The 23331-nt window shown below is 33.6% G+C and overlaps 1 protein-coding gene across 1 annotated transcript in view; it reads left to right on the plus strand.

Annotated features, from left to right (window-relative positions):
• The window catches only part of LOC119641124 (tripeptidyl-peptidase 2), a 49912-nt gene that overhangs the window by 12389 nt on the left and 14192 nt on the right, over nt 1-23331 (plus strand). Inside the window, exons 12-14 of the mRNA XM_038039580.1 lie at nt 402-604; nt 2029-2192; nt 5246-5357. Of these exons, the coding sequence (XP_037895508.1) occupies nt 402-604; nt 2029-2192; nt 5246-5357 (479 nt within the window). The remainder of the gene's footprint in view (nt 1-401; nt 605-2028; nt 2193-5245; nt 5358-23331) is intronic.

Below are 23331 nucleotides of genomic sequence, written 5' to 3' on the forward strand. Positions count from 1 at the left end.
CGCCACTGGTTGCCGTTTATTACATATTTATTTACATATGTGCTACACACCGTTTAACCAATTTAAAAGTAAAATTCGTGAGATATAAATACGTCTGGACTTATGTAGCAGTGCGATAGCAACATTTATTTGGCCTGTAATGCCGCACGTATTATTGTTCACTGGACTTTGTATTCTTTGCGTTATTATCCACTATCTTTTTATTATACTCTTTATGTAAGAGTTAAAACTTTTCACCGCTATCCATTTACTCTACATTGATAATGTTTCCTCTACTGATATTTTTTATTATATAACTCTTCTCGTTTATTCTGCTCTTTTTCTGGTTTCGCTTCCTGTACGGGTATTTTAAACAATGGACAACTTGCGTTTTAAATAAACATGCACGCATACCTATGTAGCATACAAGCTTTTGATACGGATTGCGTAGAAAAGGGTTCATTATTTGAAATACCCGTAACGATTGTGCAGCCGCATGTCATTGATAACGAGGAAACACGTCTTTATGAACCCATATCCCATACAACGGATGGTAGCTTTGAATTTCAACCGAGCACTATAAAACGAGACTTTATTTTGGTGCCACCACGAGCCACATGGGCAGGTGAGTATTGCGTTTAATTGTGAACAAGTATGTCTATGGAAGTATGGCGCGCAATAAACATAAATTGTTTGTTAATGCTTATTGATGTGAGAAAATATTTAAGTCATGCATATAAAATATTTAAAAACAAAGGCAAAAAGAAATACACATACGGGAAAGAACAACACACCGCCGCTTGATGATAGTTATTGCAAAGCCGATGGGTTACAAATTGGCAATTTGTCAAGAAAACCGTGCTAAACAGGAAATGAATGAAGAGCACTTCGTAAATAACAACGATAACAAGAGATAAGATACAAAAGAGAGGAGATGCAAAATTTCGCATATTCCGTTTTTCCAACTCTAGTTCATGCACAACCTTATAAATACTTACTAGCAGAATTGGTTATTATTTCAAATTCTCTACAATTTATCAACACTCTGTTCAAGATTCAATTCGGCAGGATTGCTCACAGATACTTCGCTTTAATGATGTGCACTCGTTTTCTTTCCTTTGCTGACTTTGTAAAAGTGATGACGATTATTTCAAGTTTGATGTCGATGACATCTTCACACTTTTTTCTTACTAAGGCTCAAAATATTATATATGCACAACGCTACTCCATGTAGATAAAGTTCTCTCCGTCGAAGGATATGTTATTCTTGAATAATATTTGGCGCACGGGTACACGCCTTGAATATCTTATAGCCCACGCATAATCCAGCTTGCTAGTGTTAAACTTCTTTGCCTGTTCATACGCTCGCCTACCCGGATATCTACAACCGGGAAAACTAACTACATACCGAAAAAGAGCAATTTGATTTATCCAAAGAGTTATCGCGTCCTGATCCCATTATCATTTCGCTGTCATACCGAATATTGGAATATGGAAATGAAAAGACTCGGTTTAAATCGATTCGAATGCCACTTCTGCATCTTTATACATATTTTTTTTATTAAAATTTGGCACTTCTACACTGGATTTATACAAACGCCTCCAATGCATTGCAATTCTGAATATAAATTTTATTTAGAGGATTTTGTTATTATTGATATTTTGTTGAGATATATCCTTTAAAACACCAAATACACATCCAGACATCCAGCCTTTCTGTATATCTATTATGAATATTTTCGGTTTTCTTAGTTCTCAAAATTTAAAAATTAGTAAGATTTAAAGTTTAACGAGTCTGGTTTGTAAAGAAGCTATCGGTACAGCCATAAGCACTTTCACACGCTGGCAAAATCATTAATTTCTTACACCATACGTGTAGCATACTTGTAACAATTTTTTATTTAAAAACTCTTTTGTCTGTTATTCAATTTTTTTTTATTCTTTCTTTTATTTCTCAAACATTTTCTGTTCATTCGTGTATGTTCCTACCTGCTTGTCTGCTTTGCTGTACTATGCTCTCTGCTTACTTTCGACCAAAAAAACGAACAGTCTTACGTATGCGTTCAACCGATAAAATTTGTGGCAAGGATGTTGGCAAATTCTTTGTGCACACTGTACAATTATTACCGAAGTCTTCGTGCCGTGTTCTGGAAACTATGAAGTTATTGACTGTCAATTCAGAAAATGAAACCACATTGGCATTCAAGTGTCAGGTAAGTGTACGAGCATATAATAACTACCATAGCATGTCTATTATAGAATAAGACTGAATTTTAAAACGAATTTTGAAAAAGCTTTGACATAAAAATTTAAGTTTAGTGAAAAGAAATTGAATTATCAATCATTCAAGCCAGCATAACACTAAATAAAGCAAGCAATTGGACAATGGCAATGACAATTCAACTTACAATATATGAAATTATTAATATTCGGAGCGATGAGCATATTACAAGACGTATGCTTAACGCCTCTCTACATTGCCTAACAATAGTGAACTTATAATTTACAATCAATCACAAAGGCCTTAGCAAATTTAATGTTCTGTACAATTTAAATTTAGTGAAAAATATATTTTAAGTAACATCATAAAAACATCTGCAAAAGTAAAAATCGCCGTCAACATCATCACGAAAAGAATTCATTGTATGGCTCACATGTAGTTTGTGAATTATAAGAACAAAAACATCATAAATGTGCTTGTCGTGCGCTTTGCTGTTATACCTTCGCGTATGCTTAAAACTTCTTCCTACTTATATATTTTATTTGCAAAACACTTAAATAAGAATTGAGTGCTTTCTCGCCATTAATTAGACAGCAAGAAATCCGTAATCTTGTACTCATTGTTACCGAATTAGTTTAAAAAGCAACCTAACAGATTATTATTCCAATAGTCAAATCTCCAGCCTATACATCCTCTAATAATATAATATATATATAATAATATAATCATACGCTCATTTTCATCACTAATGTACAGACTTAACTTTTAAGGGAATTATTATGTGAGAACAGGAAAAAATGAGCGTTGGGATGTCCTAAATCTAATTAAATTTAATTCTTTTCCGATATCACTTCTTTTTATTTACTTCATCATTTTTTTCATAAAGTAACAAATATTATATTTTTTTTTGCCATATAAAGGTTTAATTGTTACATAGCAAGGCCATAGACAAGCGAGAAAATAGACCTACGACTAATTTTCAGTATGCAATTTTAAAATGAATTTTTGTTGGCATATAACGACATACTTTTCCTGAGAATTTTTATGCGGCCCGGGGTTTAAAAAATAGACTTATCGCGGTTTAAACTTAATACGGAATAAGTTCTAGAATGAATTGTTAAAAAGTAGGCTTCTTATCCATATAAGACTTTACTTTCTCCTACTAGCGGTTACGTGGGAAAACCTTAAAAAAAGTTGATCCATCCGATCCAAATTTTTGGTAGGAACTGCTATTATTTAGCGATTTTTGTCAAGAAATTTTGAAAAGTATAGATTATTGACAAATGACGACTTTTGCAGAATGAGCCGTTATATGGGCTGAAGTCGCACAAGCAGCCCTATCCAGCTCATCTTTAATAGAGATTGTCCTTTAGTCAAATTACGCCAGTGTACCTAATTCCGTCAGTATATCTAAAAAATTGTGAACTGTAGCTTTTACACACAAACATCATATTAACGAACAAGAAGGCGGATGGACAAGCTTAAATCATCATCGACATATGTTAAGTCATTATGAACGGTGTACTTTACATTAGCGGAAAAACTACGTCGTATTTTAAATAAAACATTTGAATCAGTTTGAATAATTTTTATTTACATTTTAATCAATAATGTAATTTCAATTATTTGCATCCCTTGTTGCCATTTTTTGGGTAGCTTATCGATCCCCTTGGCGTAGAAGTGCATATCCTTGGGGCCAAAATATTCAGCAATTATCAAGGGGACAGCTTCGAAAGAAGTATATATTTTCCCATCAGATAATCTTGAAGCAATCGAAACAAACAGTAATACAGCGGAGCAATGTCAGGTGAATATGTTGGATCGCTATTAGTAGGTATAAATCACGGGGACAATTTTTAATAATCACCTACATCCATTAAAAGTACTCCACGTAACAGGTAGGCTTAGTTAATATCAAATAGCCGTTTACTGAAAAAGCGTTGGACAAATATTTATGGAACTAAATATAGATATTCCGATATTCTAAGTATGAATATGTTACTGTCATTCGCCATTCTAATCAATTGACATGAGATATGAATGCTGATCTTTTAAATGATCGATATTCTTAGCCTACTTTGTACTTCAGCGTTGAAATGAGTTTTGTAGTGTTGCAAAAGGAATGATGAAACAAGCATATTCATATTTTACCCCCTACTACTTGGAGTGCGCGGTTCCGATGTATTAGATTGGCGGGAAGGTTCTGTCGCATGTTACTTCCTGCAGGCCAAATCAAACAAGTAGAATGGCTTATAAGATATAAGACTATTTTCAATACTGTACAATCAGCTAGTTACGATGTGCAGAGCACTAAGATGGCGGTGGATAAAGTGCATTTAGGGTTCGTTTGGAAGTGAAGTTGTAAATGTTTGGATTTGATAAATTTTGTTCTTAAAAGAAGACCGTCTATATGGGTGGCCATTTAAGGTCGACGAAACCATCAAAGCGAACATGTATTGTGACCAGCGGCGAATAGCGATCAGAAAAGTAAATCTGGTAAAGGCTACCACTTGTTAGGTGGGGTACTTTTAATGGACATAGGTGACTATTAAAAATTGTCCTTGTGATTTATACCTACTTATAGCGATGAATAATCTCTTGTTAGTGAAATTGTTTTGAACTTAGGGACAAAAATGAAAGGGGAAATAGAACGTGTTAATACAAAATGCGAAACGGTTGGGAAAGGAAAAACAAAGGCAAAATATCAATATACGACAAAAAATATATGTATATATAGGTTGAATAACAGTAGACATAGTCGGAAATATTATATATGATAAGGGTATACGAAAACAAAAAAAACTTCAAAAATAATTATAACTTTATTTATTTTTTTGTACTTGCTTTAAATTCGATAATGATGATTTTAGTTTGTTTTTCGTTTTTTTCCCTTTATTATTGCGCTTTATATTTAACTGAATCCTATAAATCTGTTATTTTTAATAAAATAGGATAACAACAAAAACCTAAAAATTACTTTTTTAAAGACTTAAAAACTATTGTTCTGTTTTAATGTTGCATTTTTAATTCTTTTCCTTATTGCAGGAAAACAATGTGGTTGAATTGTGTATAGCAAAATATTGGTCAAACTTTGGAAGTATACACCTCAAGTACAGTTTGCAGTTTCACGGCATCCAGGCAACCAATCCGAATGCATGTAAGTAGATCGAGCACCTAAGGAAAACATTGAACAGTGAACTGCTTTAAAGCAGTAGCTTTCAGGAAGAAAACCATAATAATGTGAAAAGCTTTTTAAGACCAAAGTTTTTCAAGAACCAATGGAAAAAACACAAACGCAATAACTTAAGATATATATATTAAAAGAAACTGTAAAAGCAGCCTTTCATAATTGGGGCCGAGTCTTTTAAACCCACAAACATGTGGAAAATTCAGGGGAAATTCAATAAACCCAATATGTTCTGTAGGGCAAAAAAGAAGTACAAAACCCATTACTGCTGCGAAAAACAACTGATGCAATTACGCAAAGAAGGGGTAGTAGGAGTATGCGAAACACCTTTCCATTACGGAAAAGTTTGAGGCCATGTTGCAAAATCCATCCCAAAGTTTTAGTAGTAAAAGCGGGAGTCTGTTTCGCCGGACGTTGTTTAATCTTATTAATGCTCCAATCGACGGCGTATTCGTTTCTATTTTTACTCGCGTTGCATAATATTGCAAAAATTTTTCCTTTCGTAGCTCTTCTTTAAAGAGTGGTTATCCTTTCGATCGAAAGCGATGTTTGCCAATAGCGCAAAAGGTACACTATAAAAATTACATATATATTCCATGCATGTTGAAAAGTGTAATCCACGCTAATAAAATATTGCAGAGCAATGAAATTTCGTTCTTTTCACCTTTTTAAAAAAAAATTGGTGAACATAAAGATTCCGCCACAGCCGAGTATAATTTTCTTACTCATTGTTATTAAATACTATATATACATTTATTAAATTTTATATTAATATATATGTATGGTAAATATATACCAATGGTGTTCGAAAGTCGGGCAACGTGGGGTAAATTTCTGTTAATTTTTGTCTCAACTTACGCTAAATATGTACAAATTTTTATCAAAATGTATTAAAAATGAGAAATTTTTCGCATATTTTTATATGGCGTGGCCCCCAAAAAAATAGATCCATATATGGCCCAAATTTCACGATGAGGATTAGACCTTTCTGCCCAGAAAACAGATTTATCTGAACAAAATTTCACATCAATTTAGGGTATCGAAACACTATCTTCTAGCGATTGTTGCTGAGAAACTTGAAAAATCGAAATTTGTCCATGTACCTTTTTCGAAATAAGCTGTTATATGATGAGAGTGTTCGTAAAAGTGTGCTGACCCAACATATCGCCAATAGGGCTCGCCCTTGGGCAAAAACCCGATAGTGTGCCAAAATCCACCAAAAAATTTGGAAAACTGCCACCTGTACGTTGAGTAGAAGTCTACATGGAGAGACATCAGAGGAACAGAGAGACAGACACGCTTCGAATCAAAAAATGATTCAGAACATGGATTTCGATCGATCTGTATAATAAAACATGTGCCTATGTGAACTCATTCTTGGGTGTTACTTATATCTGCGCGAACATTAAATTGTTTTAAGTTCTTAAGTGTTTTAATCTTCAAGTTTTCGGCAAACTTGCAAATTTTTAAAGTAATTCTATTTAATCTTGTGAAAAAGTTTTTTCAGAATATTTTACAAAGTTAAACAAAGATTAAAGATGGAAGTTTACAAAGATTAAAGAAGGAAGTTCCACACTTCTTATATGTATGTTACCGTGTTAGGCTGTTGGAAATTGGGTTTTTGGCGGTCTGGTTCAAGGCTTCAATTTGGTTCGGCCATATTTTTGCAAGTATTGAATTTGCAAACTGGCAAAAACTATGAAAAATAAGTTTAATTAAATTCTAGCTATATTGATATGTTTTCAACTTCTATTACGTTTCCGTGCCTCTTACATTTTCAAATCATAATGAAGTCTTTACATGAACCGTTAAATTGAGGAGATATGGCAACGTTTCAGTCTATCAGTTCGCACAGAAGTTGAGACTTGACTTATGTGTTCTAGGTTGCGCTTACGGATAACAATTTATGCGATCCGCACCCGACATTTAAAAAAAAAAGTTCTGTTAACAACGTGAAATCTGTAGGAAATGTCGATCTGAAATTTATTTTTCACATATAACAAGAAGATGTAATGCTTGTCGATTCCTGATATCTAAGACTTTTTTTCAAGCATATACATTTTTATTATTGAATGCTTTTTCTTTGTTACTTGAGGTTCTTCAAGGTGAACAGTGGACTGAACACTTTTGTGTTGAAATGTTTACCTTGATAAATCCTCGCGTATATGCATATACACCTATACACACACATGCAAGTTTTAAGCTGACGCCGTTCATGTTGATCGTGGCTGTTTTCTGTTTCGGCACACACACCTTCGTTACACTACTTCCTTAATGTCTTATCACTCACCAACAATTTTTGATTTCAAGTAAGAAAGCTATGAAAACTTGTTTTTTAGACTCTGGTATATTTTAGTTTTTCTTTCACCTGGAATTTTACGTTAAGGCTAATGAATTTTTGAAGTTTTTAAATAAACTTTATATTTAATTTTAGTTTTTGCTTGAAAAATATTTAGGTGGTATATGAAATTTCGATTGCTTTCTTATATATCTTCAAATTTGTTAATTGTTTTATTCTATTAGAAAGTCAGAAAGCTAAAAGGATACAAATATACAAAGAGAAAGAGAGAGATAGAGAGAAAACGGGATAATGTTAAATGCAAAGTTCGTACAAAGGCGTGTCAGTAGTATTTAGTATTTATAGAGTGAAAAATGTGAGACTGTTGGTTACCGAAATATAACATTTAATTAAAGACGTCTGCTTTTTTCTGTGCAATCTGAGCAATCTGAACAATTTTCATAAAAGTTTTGTAAATATTTTCTTTATAAAAAATTTCTTTATCAATTAATTTTTTGTTTCTTTTCTAACTCAACTTTTTTAGTTTCTTTTCACAAAAAAATTTGCTCGAGTATATTAAATCTATTAAACGCTTGCAGTATAGTTAAATGCAATCTTGTTCATCGTGAAAGACGGGGTTGAATTAACGTTGTGTATCTGTCTCTAAAAATGACGAATAGGCACCAAAAGTTGTTTCTATACCATTAAGCTTGCTCTTAATCTTTGCCGAATCATAACTTAGTTCCAAAAATTTTAATACTAAAAGATTCGCTTCGTTGTATTGCATGCTTAGCAGTAGAACTACAGACGAGTTGTATGTATCAGTTTCTATTAAAGTGGTTATTTGGTGGCATTTTCGTAGACTAGTGTATTCGCAATAGCTAAGAACTTCAAAACTTTGTAATTGTCAAGACGAAGTTAAATAATGGCAATTCGATCACAACAGTTGAAAAACTCAAGCAACGTAGTAAAAACAAAATTTGGCTAATTTTTTGCCAATGAATTACGGACATTTATAGATGTTCCCAAAAAAATTTGAATACGTAGGTTTATTATGGTCATCCAACAATCGAGCTTACATATGCTTTTGATCGGTCTAATAATGCTTCCGCAATTGATCGGAAAAAAGTCTCGATTTTTATACACTTCTTCATTTATCAAGTTATTTAAGTATTCGTGGAAAATTTTATCTCTCTTTTTTAGTTTTTTCGGCGATCTAATTTTGTAGAAGTATATAGAAAGTGCAGGTGACAATTATCTGGAAAAGTAGACCAGGTAAAATAAATAGAAGAATAACAAATAAGGAAGATGTGATCGGCTGAGGCCGTATTTCGCATAAGCTCCACTAAAATCTTTTTCGCCCCATGCTTTTGTTTGTTATCATAAAAAATGAATCATAAAATTTATCTTTCACGTTTTGTTTCACTAAAAGGTATTAAGAAAAATTAATCTCATGACGTCGTGATGTCATACTTACCTTTTCGCATTCTACTCTCGAAATCGTTTAATTTGATATCGATGCCGCTGGTATTATTAAGGAGTGATTAATCTACCAGATTCTAGTGTCCGCCCTATTTATTTTAGATTTAACGCATTTTTAGTTAAGTAATATATTGAGGAATGTACAGAATACTTTTAAACATTCTGCCTTGCTTATTTTATGAAGACATTTTAAGCGCTTGTAAGTTTGTGTAAGCTAAGCCGATTTTTCCCATTTTTGCAAATAAATAGTAGAGTTTTCTGCAAAGTAAATGTGAACAATTTCAACTTTTTATCTTTTATAATATCTGATTAATAAGTAAACAATCACAAATTTCTGTTTAGAAAAACCGAGTTACGTTCAGTTTACGCTTTACTAGCGGCTTGTGCTGTGACCAATTTCCCATACAAACCTACGTGTAAAAACCTCTAATGTTTCTACCAAATTTGAAGTTGATAGCTTCCTTTTTGCCACCAGGGGAGCGCCAACAGCACATACGGCACAGATACACTTGCGGACACACATGGTTTATTTACATAAGATTTTCATACTGATTAAGAATATATGCTCTATAGGGCTTCACTCGTGGGTGTAAAAATAAATAATTAAAAGGACGTTTTAATGTATGAAAGCTGAAGTGCGATATTTGAGAATATGCATTAGTTCTCTTCTTCCTTTCCATTATGTCAGTGTACGTGTTATGTTTTGTAAGCACATGTTGCATACACTAAAGCTAAAGTTGCAGTAAATTGCATTTCACGTTAAAAATAGTTGCGGTAAACATAATAAATTTTTCATGTTCACTCTCAATTATTAGTTTGCAAGCTTTATTTTGTAATTTGATTCTCGACAGGAGCGCAGTTGGCTGTTCGCTGTTGTTTATAGCTAAACGATTGATTATTAATTATCAGAATTGCTTATTATAAATGAACTTACGCTGCTTTATAAGAATGTTCTAAAGTTACTTAAAATTAATTTGTTAGTTGAACTAGATTATTGACTAAACTAGATTACGACTAAAGCTACAACAGAATGAAGTTAACTATATTAATAACTTGCATTAGAGTAGGTCAAGCTTTGCAAGGTGATGATTAATAAAATAAGCACTATAGGCTGAAGTAGGTTATTAATTAAACCACGTTATTTAACTTAACTAGAGTAAAGGTTTATATTACCATAAATAAAATAAGCTAAAGTGAAACAAAACAATAATACTACATAGTTTTTGATGAAATATTATTCTTAAGTTTTGAAATGGGAACGTATATGCCGTGGGAATAATTTAAAGTAGACAAATTAAAAGTGTTAGGAAGTAAGATTTGCCCTTTTTTTCAAATAATTTCTTCTTCTTATGTTGATTAGCTACAAACGTTCGCCCTTAAATACGTCACTCCTAAGGAAAATAAAACTTGACAAGAGATGTAGTACGTAGAAAATAAAAACAAACCCCCACGATATTAAGATAGCAAAGTCAAGAAAATAAAACGAAAAAAAATGTTTTCAATTATTTTTAATTATTGCGTATAGCTTGTATTTTAAAGCAGTAAATAACTGTTTACAACAGCTTCTGCCTTCAATGGCGTTATATCAATACTTTAGTAATTTACTAACATTTCATAAATTATTAGAACCATAGTCCGATTTTTTTTTAAATTCTCATGGAGAAGACTATTGACAATAGCGTAGATGCTTCGTATTTACCTTATCGAGCAGTAAACTGATATACTCGGCCAGATGTTGGTAAATTGGATTGGATCAACCAAATATAAAGTTACGTTCTCTTTGAATAAAACTCTTTGTTTTCAGCACTTTAAAATAATACATTAGACATACGAAATATTTTATTAAGTACGGCCAGGTCACTTGGTCAAGAAAGACGTCTTTTACACTCCACCGTTGAGTGTCCTCTAAAAGCCAATATGCCGAGTTTCAACTTCGTGTCTCACCTTTTGCGACCTTGAGCGCTCCAAAAAAACGCGACGGGCGTTCCAACAGCCGGTCGTAGGGAAATCCCAGATAAGTCGCTTCTAAATTGTTTAAAAACACCCATACTTTATAATTTCGCTGGTCTATTTGTTTGTATAAAACTTTGTGCAATGATTTGAGTCTTTAGCTTATATTCTTATATCAACTAGGGAAATACACAACAAGTGCTTCAATATTCAAGCTTGGGCAACTAGCAGCGCAGTTTTATTTGTATTTGGTTAGCTTGTTATGTTGTAGAATTGAAAAACGTCACGTATTTTATTGAAAAATGAAACTCTGAACAATGTTGTAAGAATATCTTCTGCAAAATGTAGACTGATTCTTTATTTGTATATGTTAACCAACGGGATTGCACGGGAAGTATTAGGGCCTAAAAATAGGGCGGCATTATTCAAATTTGCTATGGTTAATGTTTGCGTTAAAAGGCTAATATCATAAAATATTAAAAAGTAAACGTTTCTGCTAAATTATTTCATTTTGATGTCGAACTGCTAGACAGGCCAAATTTTCGCTATGAAATTTTAAATATTCGACTTTCCAATTTCCGCCCCAATTTTTCACATCAATTTAGAATGCTGAAATACAACTACTTGGGGAGCTTTGTCACGGAAATTTTTGGACATTGAAATTTTTTTCCATGTAACGACTTCTCAAAGTAACGCGTTATGTGAAAAAGCAGCCCGATCCATCAATATAGTGGGTCGTCTTTTTTTTTTTAAATAAACTTTTCATTTTGTTTGTAAGTATAATGGTTAATACTAATATTTTCGTGTACATTTTCTTAAGCCAGTTAAAACAGCATATAACAATTAGTAAATCTTGGCAGTTAAGGCGCTTCAGACCAGAAGCTTGAATAATGTAATCATTTTTCATAGATTGACGGGGAAAGCTTTAAATAATATAGTTTTTCTTCTCTTTTTTGTGCACTTCTCCTTCTTCTTTTTCTACCTAAGCAGTAAGCTGTTCTAATTCTGCTTGACTTACGTAACCACTCAAAGACAAAATGGGTTGAACACGTAGTCCAGGGAGGAGAAGATGGGAACGCACGTAAATATCGCGTGATAATCATAATGTCAATGTTAATAATGACGATAACGTTGACAGCTTGTGTTGATTATCCTGCTGATGGCAATGATGACGATGACGTAACAAACAACACGTGTTTAACACCAGCTAAAGTAACAAACATGGGTGATATTCATGCAACTGAAAGTCTTAGAAAAGCAGCACAAATTGTAATATTGCATAACTTAAAGTAGCTTTTTAAAAAACTTACATAAAAGTATTAGTTTGAGAGGAGAGGGTTCTCGAATCTGTATGATTTATTAGGGCATCTTTTAGGGAAAGAAAAAATCATGTTAATTACGGTAAAAACTTTGTGTAATTACGCTCAAACACCTATTATCACCCAAAGCAGACAACAAGTAAGAATGAATAGGAAATAACAAAAAAAGCAGTAAGAAAGTGAATAGAGATAAAGGCAGATGTTAAGCACGTCAAAAAAAAGCACATCGCAGCATAATCATATCCTTGACTCTCGTTTGTTAGTTTATGGGAGCATGAGTTGTTTTTGCCGCAACAATTTTCAAAGATCATTCCACTTTCATATGAATAGCAGAATGTAATACGAAATGATGTACTCCATTGCAGTGGCGTGTTTGCAGACAGAAAAACAGCATCGACATAAACATCGTTAGCTTTAGTAAGTTCCGCTAGATATACTAAGAGGCACATATAAATCTTAAAATTTGTTACTTCAACAGTTATTATTCATACGTTGGCTGACCGCGCAATGTTTTCTCGTCCTCTAGATGAGCTGATTTTACTGTTTAAATTTTATTGAAATATTTAGTTTTCTGCTTTTTTGAGAAAGGTAGACTTTTGATTGAAGATTGTACCGCAAACAATATAGATGATTAAAACGTGCAATTCAACAAATTAATCCAATAATAAAAACTTACAGCAAGTTTAATGTTTTGTGAACAGGATGTTGAAAACAATTCCTTCAAAAACTTTTTTTCTGAGATTCGAAGCATTCTTATACATATCAAAGTACATTTTAGTCTGACTAATCATATTCAGAAATTACATAATGCATACCTCGTAGAGACAATACCCTAAGAGCAAATATACGTTGTGTGGCGTCATGCGGTTAGTACAATATTTGCCATTTAATAACATGAACCGTTTAATAAGCGCTGCACGTGCTAAAATAGTAAACACTTACTGTAGAAATGCTGATTCCATAGTAGGTACGTTTCGTGCATTACTAGCAGATAACAGTCGACGTAAACGTACATATCAGCGCGTTATAAGCGAAACTGTGAAGAAATTTGAAAAAACTTGATTTGTAACAGATTCGTTGGTGCTCATACCTCATCAAAACGCACGTTCAGCCGAACATATTAGCGCTGTAAGTCAAGATGTCACAGAAGATGATCCAAATTTATCTATTATGCGACGCCTATGTTACCGCACATTATAGCGTAATTTGCTTTTGAATAGGCCTCTGCATTTTTTTTTTTTTTTTCAGCTACCCTGTTGTACTATGAACTGAAACCGTCTGACCATGCATTGCGTAAAAGGTACACTGATTGAGTGTTCGATCATGATTTTTCCTATCAAAGTTTTTTTAGTGAGGTGGCTCATTTGTCGCTTGATGGATACGCCAGCAAGCAAAATTGTCTCATCTAGGACAGAAGAAATCCAGTAGCAACTTTCGAAAAACAGTTTCATTCCTAATAAGTCACAGTGTGGTGTGGCATTTAGTATGGAGGTATGATAGGTTAGTACTATTCCGATGTGACACAAACCGTTAATTCTGATCGCTGTCAATTTTTGTTGACATGAAACTGAGGATATGGAAGTTCAAGATATGTTGCTTTTTCAACAATGCGACTCCTCAAGCCCTTGACGCTTTGAAAATGAATATCCGTCAAGTTATGACCGAACTATTGCCCACTGGAGGGCATTTGAATGATTCTATATATCTTTCAGTTATTGGAGGGCCAAAGCAATATACTGAAAAAAATTTGTTCCCAGTTTTAATCAGAAGAGCGTTTTTTTTTTCGTTTACCCTCGGAGCCATGAAATGAATAATCCCGTGTTTATATATAGGCCTAATATTTGTGCGAAATTTGTAAACTTACGAGAGTAGTTCCAAGGGATAAATTAGTAGTAGTAGTTCCAAGGGATAAATTAGTTTCCAAAGGATACCTTTTACAACAGTTTCCATACAGAACAGTCTTAGTAATTTAGTAATAAAAAGTGAGTGTCCTACCAATACGCTGAAGCTAAAATTTTCCCAGTCAAAAACTGTATCGAAATGTTCCTAGAGAACATCAACAATGTTATGTTGAAAAACTTTGACAATAATTTTTTATTAGAGATGATCACTTTTAAATATTTACTCAAAAGGATTTACGTGGGCTACATACATATGAACCAAACGCGCTATGCAAAAAAACGAATGTTTTAAAAAAAAAAAGAAAAGTGAAACACTGATATTAATGTATCTGAAAAGTAAGCAATGAGTTAATGTACTGAAGCTGGAGGGGGTCGAGCATCTTTTTTCACACGGACACAGTCACAATAATGTATAGTTTCAGGCGTAATCTCGACAAAATATTAGCCCATCATTGGCATCGAACAACGCTATTAACATCATCGTCAGCATCAACTTGTTCATGCTGTCGTCGTACTGGTATACGAGTATCATATTGTATATATCATCAAATGCAAATTTGACTGTGCGGATGGTTGCATTCGAGTATATAACAATGTATAAATTTTTGTGCAAGATTTCCTTGTGCTAAAGTGAGAAATGGTTAAAAAACGCTCTATGTATAGTTTTTAAAATTAAATACGGTAACTACTTCCAAGCCGCTTCCATGTGAGTCCAGCACTGAATACTGATATCAATTGAATAGAGAGATAAAAATAAATAGATAATATACATATATTTGTGTTCCCATATAAATACCATGTGACATTATATGCTTATATATGTGTATTTACGTAGTCAACGTCTTACACTTATGCTTTCCTTTTGTATGTTTGCGTAAATTTTGCTTCCTTTCTTTTGCTTTGTTGTTGTTATTGTAGATAAACATGTTGCATTGCGATTGCTTTTATTGTCGCTGTCATTCTTTCATATGCAAAGTTTATGCCTGGTTGAAAAGTCGTTAAAAACTTATGCAAATCCATTTCTCAAGTTTCAAAAAGGGTTTCCTTTCGACTTTGTCTCAGTTTTGCTTCTTGTCTTATTTCTCAAACACTCAATCACACAATATTTGTTCAAAATTTTTGTTTTTCCTTTCGCATTTTAAATGTGTTTGAGCTTTAGTTCGAAGAACGAAGAATTCAGTACGCACCACGTCAACAAAATGAAGTTAACTTTCTTCGCTATGCCTTTTTTTTGTTGTCCTCACATCTCAATTTAATGTCTCTGCTCGCTGCGATATTTACTACTCACTATCTAAATTGAGCTTGCATTAAGAAAATTTTTTATATATTTCTCTTCCTCTCTCTCCTCGTTCAAACTTGTATTTATTCATCTAAACTGAGGGAACAAATCCAGAAACAGATAAACGAAAAAAAGGCTATATACTTGCTATAACTGTGACTAAAGGTCAGTTTAAATTTAATACGAAATATATTATAGTCAACCATGTCAATGAGTTTTCCAAAGAGATCTAATATTCTTATTTCATAAAAATAATTCTGTTCTTGCCTTGAGATCTTTGGTGCTTATTGAGATAAAGGTAAGGCAGCAAGCAAATTATTTGGTTGTTTTAAATTCTTTAAACAACAAAACTTAAATGGTTGTGCTGGCAATCAAATGAACTGGCAAGTAAGCAAAGTAATGTAATAAAAGATTAAGCTTAAATTTTATTTGTTTATTTTCTTTGAAGTATAAGTTTAACGAACATTGAGAAATTTATCTGTTAAGCTACGTGAAATTTAAAGAATGATGCATCATTTTTTGACCAAGGTTTAAGGCCCACTGTTTGTGATAGTAATTGAATAAAAAGCATGAACAGCGATCGAAGAATTACGGAAATTAGACCAGGATCGAAAATAAATGAGACGAAAGAAAGTTATATTCACTTTTGAACGAATCTCTGTCACTCACCACGTCATATCAACCTATTAGAACTACCAAACCTGTCGATCACTACCTATTTGTGCATTCCTTGTAAGATATAATTCATGGTACCCTTTTCATCGCTGAGTCAAGCTCATGATCGCCAGATAAAAATGTTAACATCAAAGTTCAACTTTCAATTTGCCACTGCGCAGATAAACAGTATAATAGCAGCAAGTCCGTCTTAAGAATAAAGATTTTAAGATACCTTCTAGCAAGCTACCATGTAAATCGCGCGTTAATGTATGAGTGTGACAACCGCGTGGAGTTATATAAAATAACAACAGATGTTCCACAAAAATCAATCTTTGTCCACTCCTGCGTAAAAATAGCAGTCATAAAGCTCGGAGAGGTATGGAAATAATGTGGACGGGTGCATTCGCCGTAAAATTGATGTACCGGGCCTTGACTGCAAGGTCGGTATACCGGAGCCCATAAGAAAGAGACAACAGCTTCTCTGGACGAAGATACGGTAATCGCGATAGAAAAGAATGACAAAAGAAAGTTTTTTCTTATCCCAAACATAACGCGATAACCGAATGACCATAGAGGCGTAAATTATTACTTCACGTATTTGCGTGTTCAGACATAATAGCCCTTCAAACGGACCACACAGTGCGTACAAAGAAGAAGAATCCGCCCATTCGTTAAACTGTTGCATGTGTCACTAGGTATGGTGTTTACCTACCTGCACATAAATTACAAACAAATTCTCAATGCCGCTGTTATCCACAATACTTAGCCACAGACAACAGACGTATCAGTATGCACTAAAAGCCAACATTTGTATATGCTCATCCATTCAAGAGCATCGAAAAGCATTCTGTCAATGTGTGGGTGCAAGTGAGTTCGTGTTTAGTTGAAAAATGTATGAACACGTACTTTACTTATTTGTTTGCCATTTACAAACATGCATATGTATTTGCTTGCCGGTTAACAGAAGTGCAAATTGCAACTGCTGGAAATTCTCCAGCCGTTGTTTGGTCTTCAGAGCAAAGCTATGTTAATGCAGACGTGCGCGTATTTGCACGGCTGTGCCAGTAACACCAACAATAACTCAGACGCTCATTAATGTCTGCTTACACATCATGCTTGATTATTCCACATTTGCACAGTGTTCAAAACTTTAAATTGCTTCGAATATAATGTTTGTGCTCTTACAGGTACCGTACGCACGACCGATACATGTGTAATCTTCCCTTATTTTTGTGTTATAGATATATATTTTTACATCCTATAAATATGTGAATGAATGTGCGCATATTATGAATATTCACTTACACTAATAACTGATTGTATGCTACGGCAAACTTATGCGTTTATATAGTGTATTATGTATTAGTTTAAGTTCAAAAAAATGAATATTTTTGCTCTGATAAGTTTTTGCATTTGTTGTCATTCAAAACGAATTCGTAATGAATACCATCACCTTTACACACACATTATTCCTTCTCCAAAAGAATTTGCCGGACGACATGGTCGTCTGAATGGAAAATGTTTTGTCAATGTAAAGATGCATTAAAAAAGAAAGAAAACAAATAAGCAAAAAAGTTTTAGAAAATATTTTCATGTACACACGCATTTAATTTCTATACATATATTGGTTTTCGTTAATTTTTTCCTTTTTTAGTTTTTATCTTACATTTTTTGGCTCGACGTCACTTTCTCAACCAGGCGATCTTTTATGCGCATTTATTTGTTTTATTTGGTCTCTACTTTACGTGTGCAAATCGACTATCACAATATATATAAATACTATTGAAAAGGCTTCTTCATATTAATATCCATATGGTCATGCACGCAAATTGATGACTGCGCCTATATTTTTATGGCTATGGTTTGGAATATGTCTATATTGGAAAATCAAACAATGCGATAAGTAAGAAACCAAAAAGCGATACAAATAATTCTTTCGGCTTCATTATTCCTGGCAAATGTAACCGCATTTATGTCGCGTTTTTGTTCTTTCTTTAAAACATTTATAAACCAATATAATTAATAGTTGATCGATAAAATCGCGCTCGTTAAAGAATAAGTCCAATGGTAGCGGAAATAAACGTAATTGATTCGGACTCGAACTGTTGAGCAGGGAGTGTGTGAAAACGGAAATTAAGAATATGGACATATGGGTGCCTCGTATATTTAGCAGCTATAGAAATAAAACAACCATAGCCCAAACAGTAATAACTGCCGCTTCTACAAAGAACGCTTCCTGCACTGTAATTGCCTACATAATTAAATTTGGTGAAATACGTTCAATTAGCTTACATTTAGTGTTTACTACACCATTTTTACAGTTTTGCAGGTGGTACATAAAAGTAAATCATATAAAGAGAAATAATAAGAATATCTTCAAAATTATGCAAGATTTTTTAAACCAATTATTGCATGGGATATTTTTAAACGAATTATTTATAGGAACCTGTATTTACAAAGCTTTAATTAACGTTCTCCACTTGTCCGTTCGAATTCGACTCATTCATTCGCCTTTTTTGACTCAACTGATTTTATTTACCGCAAGTATTCTGCTTATATATCTTTTTATAAGCAAGTTATTACTACATTGATCGTGACATATTTTTGTTAATACCTATTTCGCCTGAATGTTCTGCTAATCCCTGTTAACCTTTTTGACAATTGTCAGCTGAATGAGGCAGGTGAAACGTTCCGAACTAGTATTTGGCTTTGCCTTTCTTTGGCACTTGGTTTCGTAGCAATTCGGCTAATTTTCATAAAAACTCTAATCATCAAATGTGGGATTATCGTAACTTTAGCAACATAAAGGTCAGCAAACGACGACAACTACGACACGTATTCTAGTAAAAATAACAGGGACGACAACTGTAACAAACTCCATCAATAGCAGAGAAACTTCAGAACTCAACAACAACAACAGCAATAAACAACACTAACAACATCGATGGCAAGAATAAAAGCAATAATCAGAAGCAATAGCAACACGAACAAGCAGCAGTATAATATGATTATATATTCAGCATACGGATTTCATTAGGTTTTTTCCAACATACATTGCTCTTCATTTTTTTTTTTTTTATAAGGTTAAAAATCTTGAAGATAGAAATATATTTTGTTTGCTTACTTTGATCTGTATCTTATTACCCCACCTATTTTGGTAGTAAAGTTCTAAAGTTTGTTGCCTTACAAAGGATTTGGTACCGCGAGATTCATTAAATAGAAATTATTCCGTCGTATTCTCTTTAGAGATAGTTTATTTCAGAATATATCATATAATAATAAACAAATATTGTAGAATTATAGAATAGTTTGTTCTACTATGTTACTTATTAGGTTATTATGCCCTGCAACCAAATCTTTTGATTAGCAAGGCCCAAGTCCTTATGTTGAAGCGGTAAATTCGCTGCAAAATTTTTCGCTTTGCTTTGTGTTGGTGCGCAGCGATGCCTCAGACAAGACGTGTTGTTGTAGGTGAAGAAGTCGTTTGAAGCACGACGTGTTGTTGTAGGTGAAGAAGTCATTTGAAAAACGGGCAATTTGTTTTTTGCTCTAATCCGTTCTTACTGGAGCCATCTCTGTAACCGTCTGACTTTAGAAAAGTTGTCGAGAGCCACATGTCTGGTACCTCCAATTGACATTAGCTACTTCAATATTGACACCTACGTGTCATGTGGAATCATTTGTAAAATTTCCGTATTCTTCTTGTTTAGAATGGAAACGTATCGCGACTGTATGCAACGGTTTTTAATTTGGCGCGCAGTACTTTTATACCGGTCGAAATAAAAATAAAAATCTTTTTAAGGGATTAGCAAGCAAACTTTACTTATATGAATCAGAATAGTACTGCTGCTTTATTGACAACTTAGATTTGTAAGCTCAGATTTGTTGGGACTTCAAAATAATTTTCACCTTTTCTCGGAATGCAAAAAGAATTTAGCTGGTCATGGTTTATGATAAAAGTAACGATATTTATGATGATGATGATAAAAGTAACGTTATTTATCATCGTCGGACAGTCCTCGTAGGATTACCAAAGGTGTCTTCTTATGCGAACTCTCATATCGAGTGAGATGTAGCTACTCTGTAGATCTATTTACTAAATCACGTCCCGTACAATGGTTCCTAGAAAAATTCTGGTCTATTTGATCATCTCCACCAGATATTCCTCAGTTCAGTCAAGGAATCACATAGAGAAGATTGATGATTAATTCCAAATTGATGTTTTTTTATAAGCCTTTTTTGTAGAAATTCTCAAATAACACTATAGATTTTTCTTGTTCATTAATTCATTAATTTATTTATAAGAAGTGCGAATAAAAATATTCGATCATTATTATTCAAACATTATTTTTCTTTTGTTGTCGACTAGGTGTAAGTAAATTACAAATAATTTCATTTTTCATATATTACGCACAACAAGTTTGTGCAGAAGTACAAAGTACCATATAAGTGAGAACATTATAGTCTCTGTATATAGCAAGGCCGGCAGTTAAATACCTTACACCACATTGTCTAAGATAATTCTCATTTTTATTATAGAACACGAAGAGTGTATCTTGTTTCTATATAAAGGAGTATTTTTCATGTGCGTATTTATGGGGGAGCGGGCCCAAAACGCAACCTAATGTAGTAAAAGTTTAATCCTTATATAGGGCACGTTCCAAAAATAGGCGTAGGCGTAAGTCTAAAAAATGTAGAGTTCATTTTATATTATATAAAGAGATAAGTCAAATTCCACCACTACATACTAAACCTTAAACTTTTCCACTCTACAGAGTATTCATTTTTGTGAAAATCCTTGCTAGAGTAGGATCCAGAAAATAGGCCGACGTGGTGCAAATTTGGCACAGTTAGTTTTTATACCCTACACCACTTGTAGAGGGTATGTTAAGCTGGTGTGGTCGTATGTAACATGCAGAATTTCTATTGTATCGATTGATTCAAAATCATAATCTGATTTGATCTAAGCTTGTCTGTTCGTCTCATGTCTATTCATGTAAATTTGTCGCAACTTTTGAGATACCTTGATAAAATTTGGTACAGTGACCCAAGGATGGAGGCTATTGAAAATGATTTGGATCGGTCCACTTTTACGACCCCCCTTATAATGCCCTATTTTCAAATGGAATGGTTATATGGAAAAAATTTTAATTTTCAAAATTTTGTGACAAAAGTGGCTAAGTAATAAATTTTCGGCATTCTAAATTGGAGGGAAAAATTTCGACCGGATCTATTAATTCTATTCTACCCTATATAACGATTTTCATGAAAATTTTTGTTTTTTGTTATAGTGCAGAGCTTTCAAGCTTTATTATGTTATGATGAAAATTGACCCATAATAGTAATTTGACAGAAAAATTAACTGCGCTGAATTTTGAACACATGCCTCAAATGTTGAACATCATGGGGCAAGTCAAGAGAGTTGAATTGCGTTTTCGAAGAAAAGAAGCCGGTCAAATGTATTGTTGCGCTCAATGGAGTGAAGCATTGTGAAATCACAAATCTGTAACTTCTTTAACCTTAGTAAATAATTTTCTATAGATAGTTCTTGTAATTATGTAAATCAAGTTTTACGCTAATCATAAGCGAGGGGGGATATTTATTTATTTATTTATTTATTCCACTTATACTAGAAACTCAACTAAAACAAAATGGCAGTCGAGTTCAATTGACTCTTAAAGTAAATCTTAAAATTAATTAATAATAAAACTTAGTATAAGTACAATAAAACAAATAAGGAGGAAAAAAAAAAAGCATGTACACAACTAGCATAGAGCCACACCCACAACCGATACAGGACCAAATTGCAAGTGAACCCCTAAGCCATCCCAAACATGCATAAGCTTGGCAACCGATAATTGTTAACAACAAATTAATTTTCGACTCATAATGACATATTTAAGGTTAAGTCAGTTTAAGTACGACATAGGTAAATCGTGCGTATTAAGTAATGTTGTTTTAAGGGACTTTAAAGAGTCCGTTAATGAGAATAAGTGGCAGACGTCATTTAGGTTCTTGCAAATAACTCTGAGAGGGTTAAACAGTGTAAAATTACATTTGCATTGACTAAGCTTTATCAACATAAAGTGAGAGAAGCGGTTAGGGGCATTAAAGCCTATCTCACGAAGTAATGCGGGCGAGTCAATTGCACCATTTATTAATTTGATTAAGAAGGAAACCCCAAGAACAAATCTACGTTTCTCGAGTGACGGTAAGGATAACAGAAGCAACCTATTTTCATAGGGTGGAAGAGTGGAAATCGGGTCCCAACCCAAATTCCTAAGGGCAAACAGCAAGAATTGCTTTTGTATAGATTCAATTGAATCTACGTAGCACCTATATGAAGGAGACCACACAACAGAGGCATACTCAAGTATAGGTCTAACCAAACACATGTAAAGCCTTTTCGTAATGTAAGGATCATCAAGCTCTTTGGACCACCTCTTTATAAAACCAAGCGCGGACCTAGCTTTGCTTAACGAGGACTCAACCTATAATCGAATAGAACGCCTAAATCTATGAACGAATTGACGTCTTCCAACCTGTGCGAATCAATGAAGTATTGAGTACTGAACGACTTCCTTCTTAAGAAAGAAAGCTTCTTACATTTATTTAGATTTAGTTTCAGAAGATTGAGAGAGCACCATGCAACCAAATTGTTCAAATCACTTTGAAGATGATGTGATTGCGATTCTACGGAAAAAGAAGAAAACAGTTTCACATCATCAGCATACCTTGAGGTACGCCAGACGTCACGGGGAATTCATCCGAGGTAATGAGGTTAAACAAAACCCTGAATGATCTACCATGCAGATAAGAGCTTAACCATTCCACTAAGAAGAGAAAGCCAGAGGTCTGGAGTTTAAATCTAAGTAGTCTATGATTAACCATATCAAACGCTTTGCTAAAGTCAAATGACATCAGTGCGAGAACCACTAGAAAAAGCCTTGAAAACATGAGAAGTAAACTCTAAAACCATGCTGGAAAGGAGAAATATACAATTTCATGGAAAAGGCTATATGCTGAGCCACAATTCGCTCGAACAGTTTAGGTAAGACACTCAACTTGGCAATGCCTC

The sequence above is a fragment of the Glossina fuscipes genome, unplaced genomic scaffold (genome assembly GCF_014805625.2).
Source record: "Glossina fuscipes isolate IAEA_lab_2018 unplaced genomic scaffold, Yale_Gfus_2 143, whole genome shotgun sequence".
Taxonomy (NCBI): domain Eukaryota; kingdom Metazoa; phylum Arthropoda; class Insecta; order Diptera; family Glossinidae; genus Glossina; species Glossina fuscipes.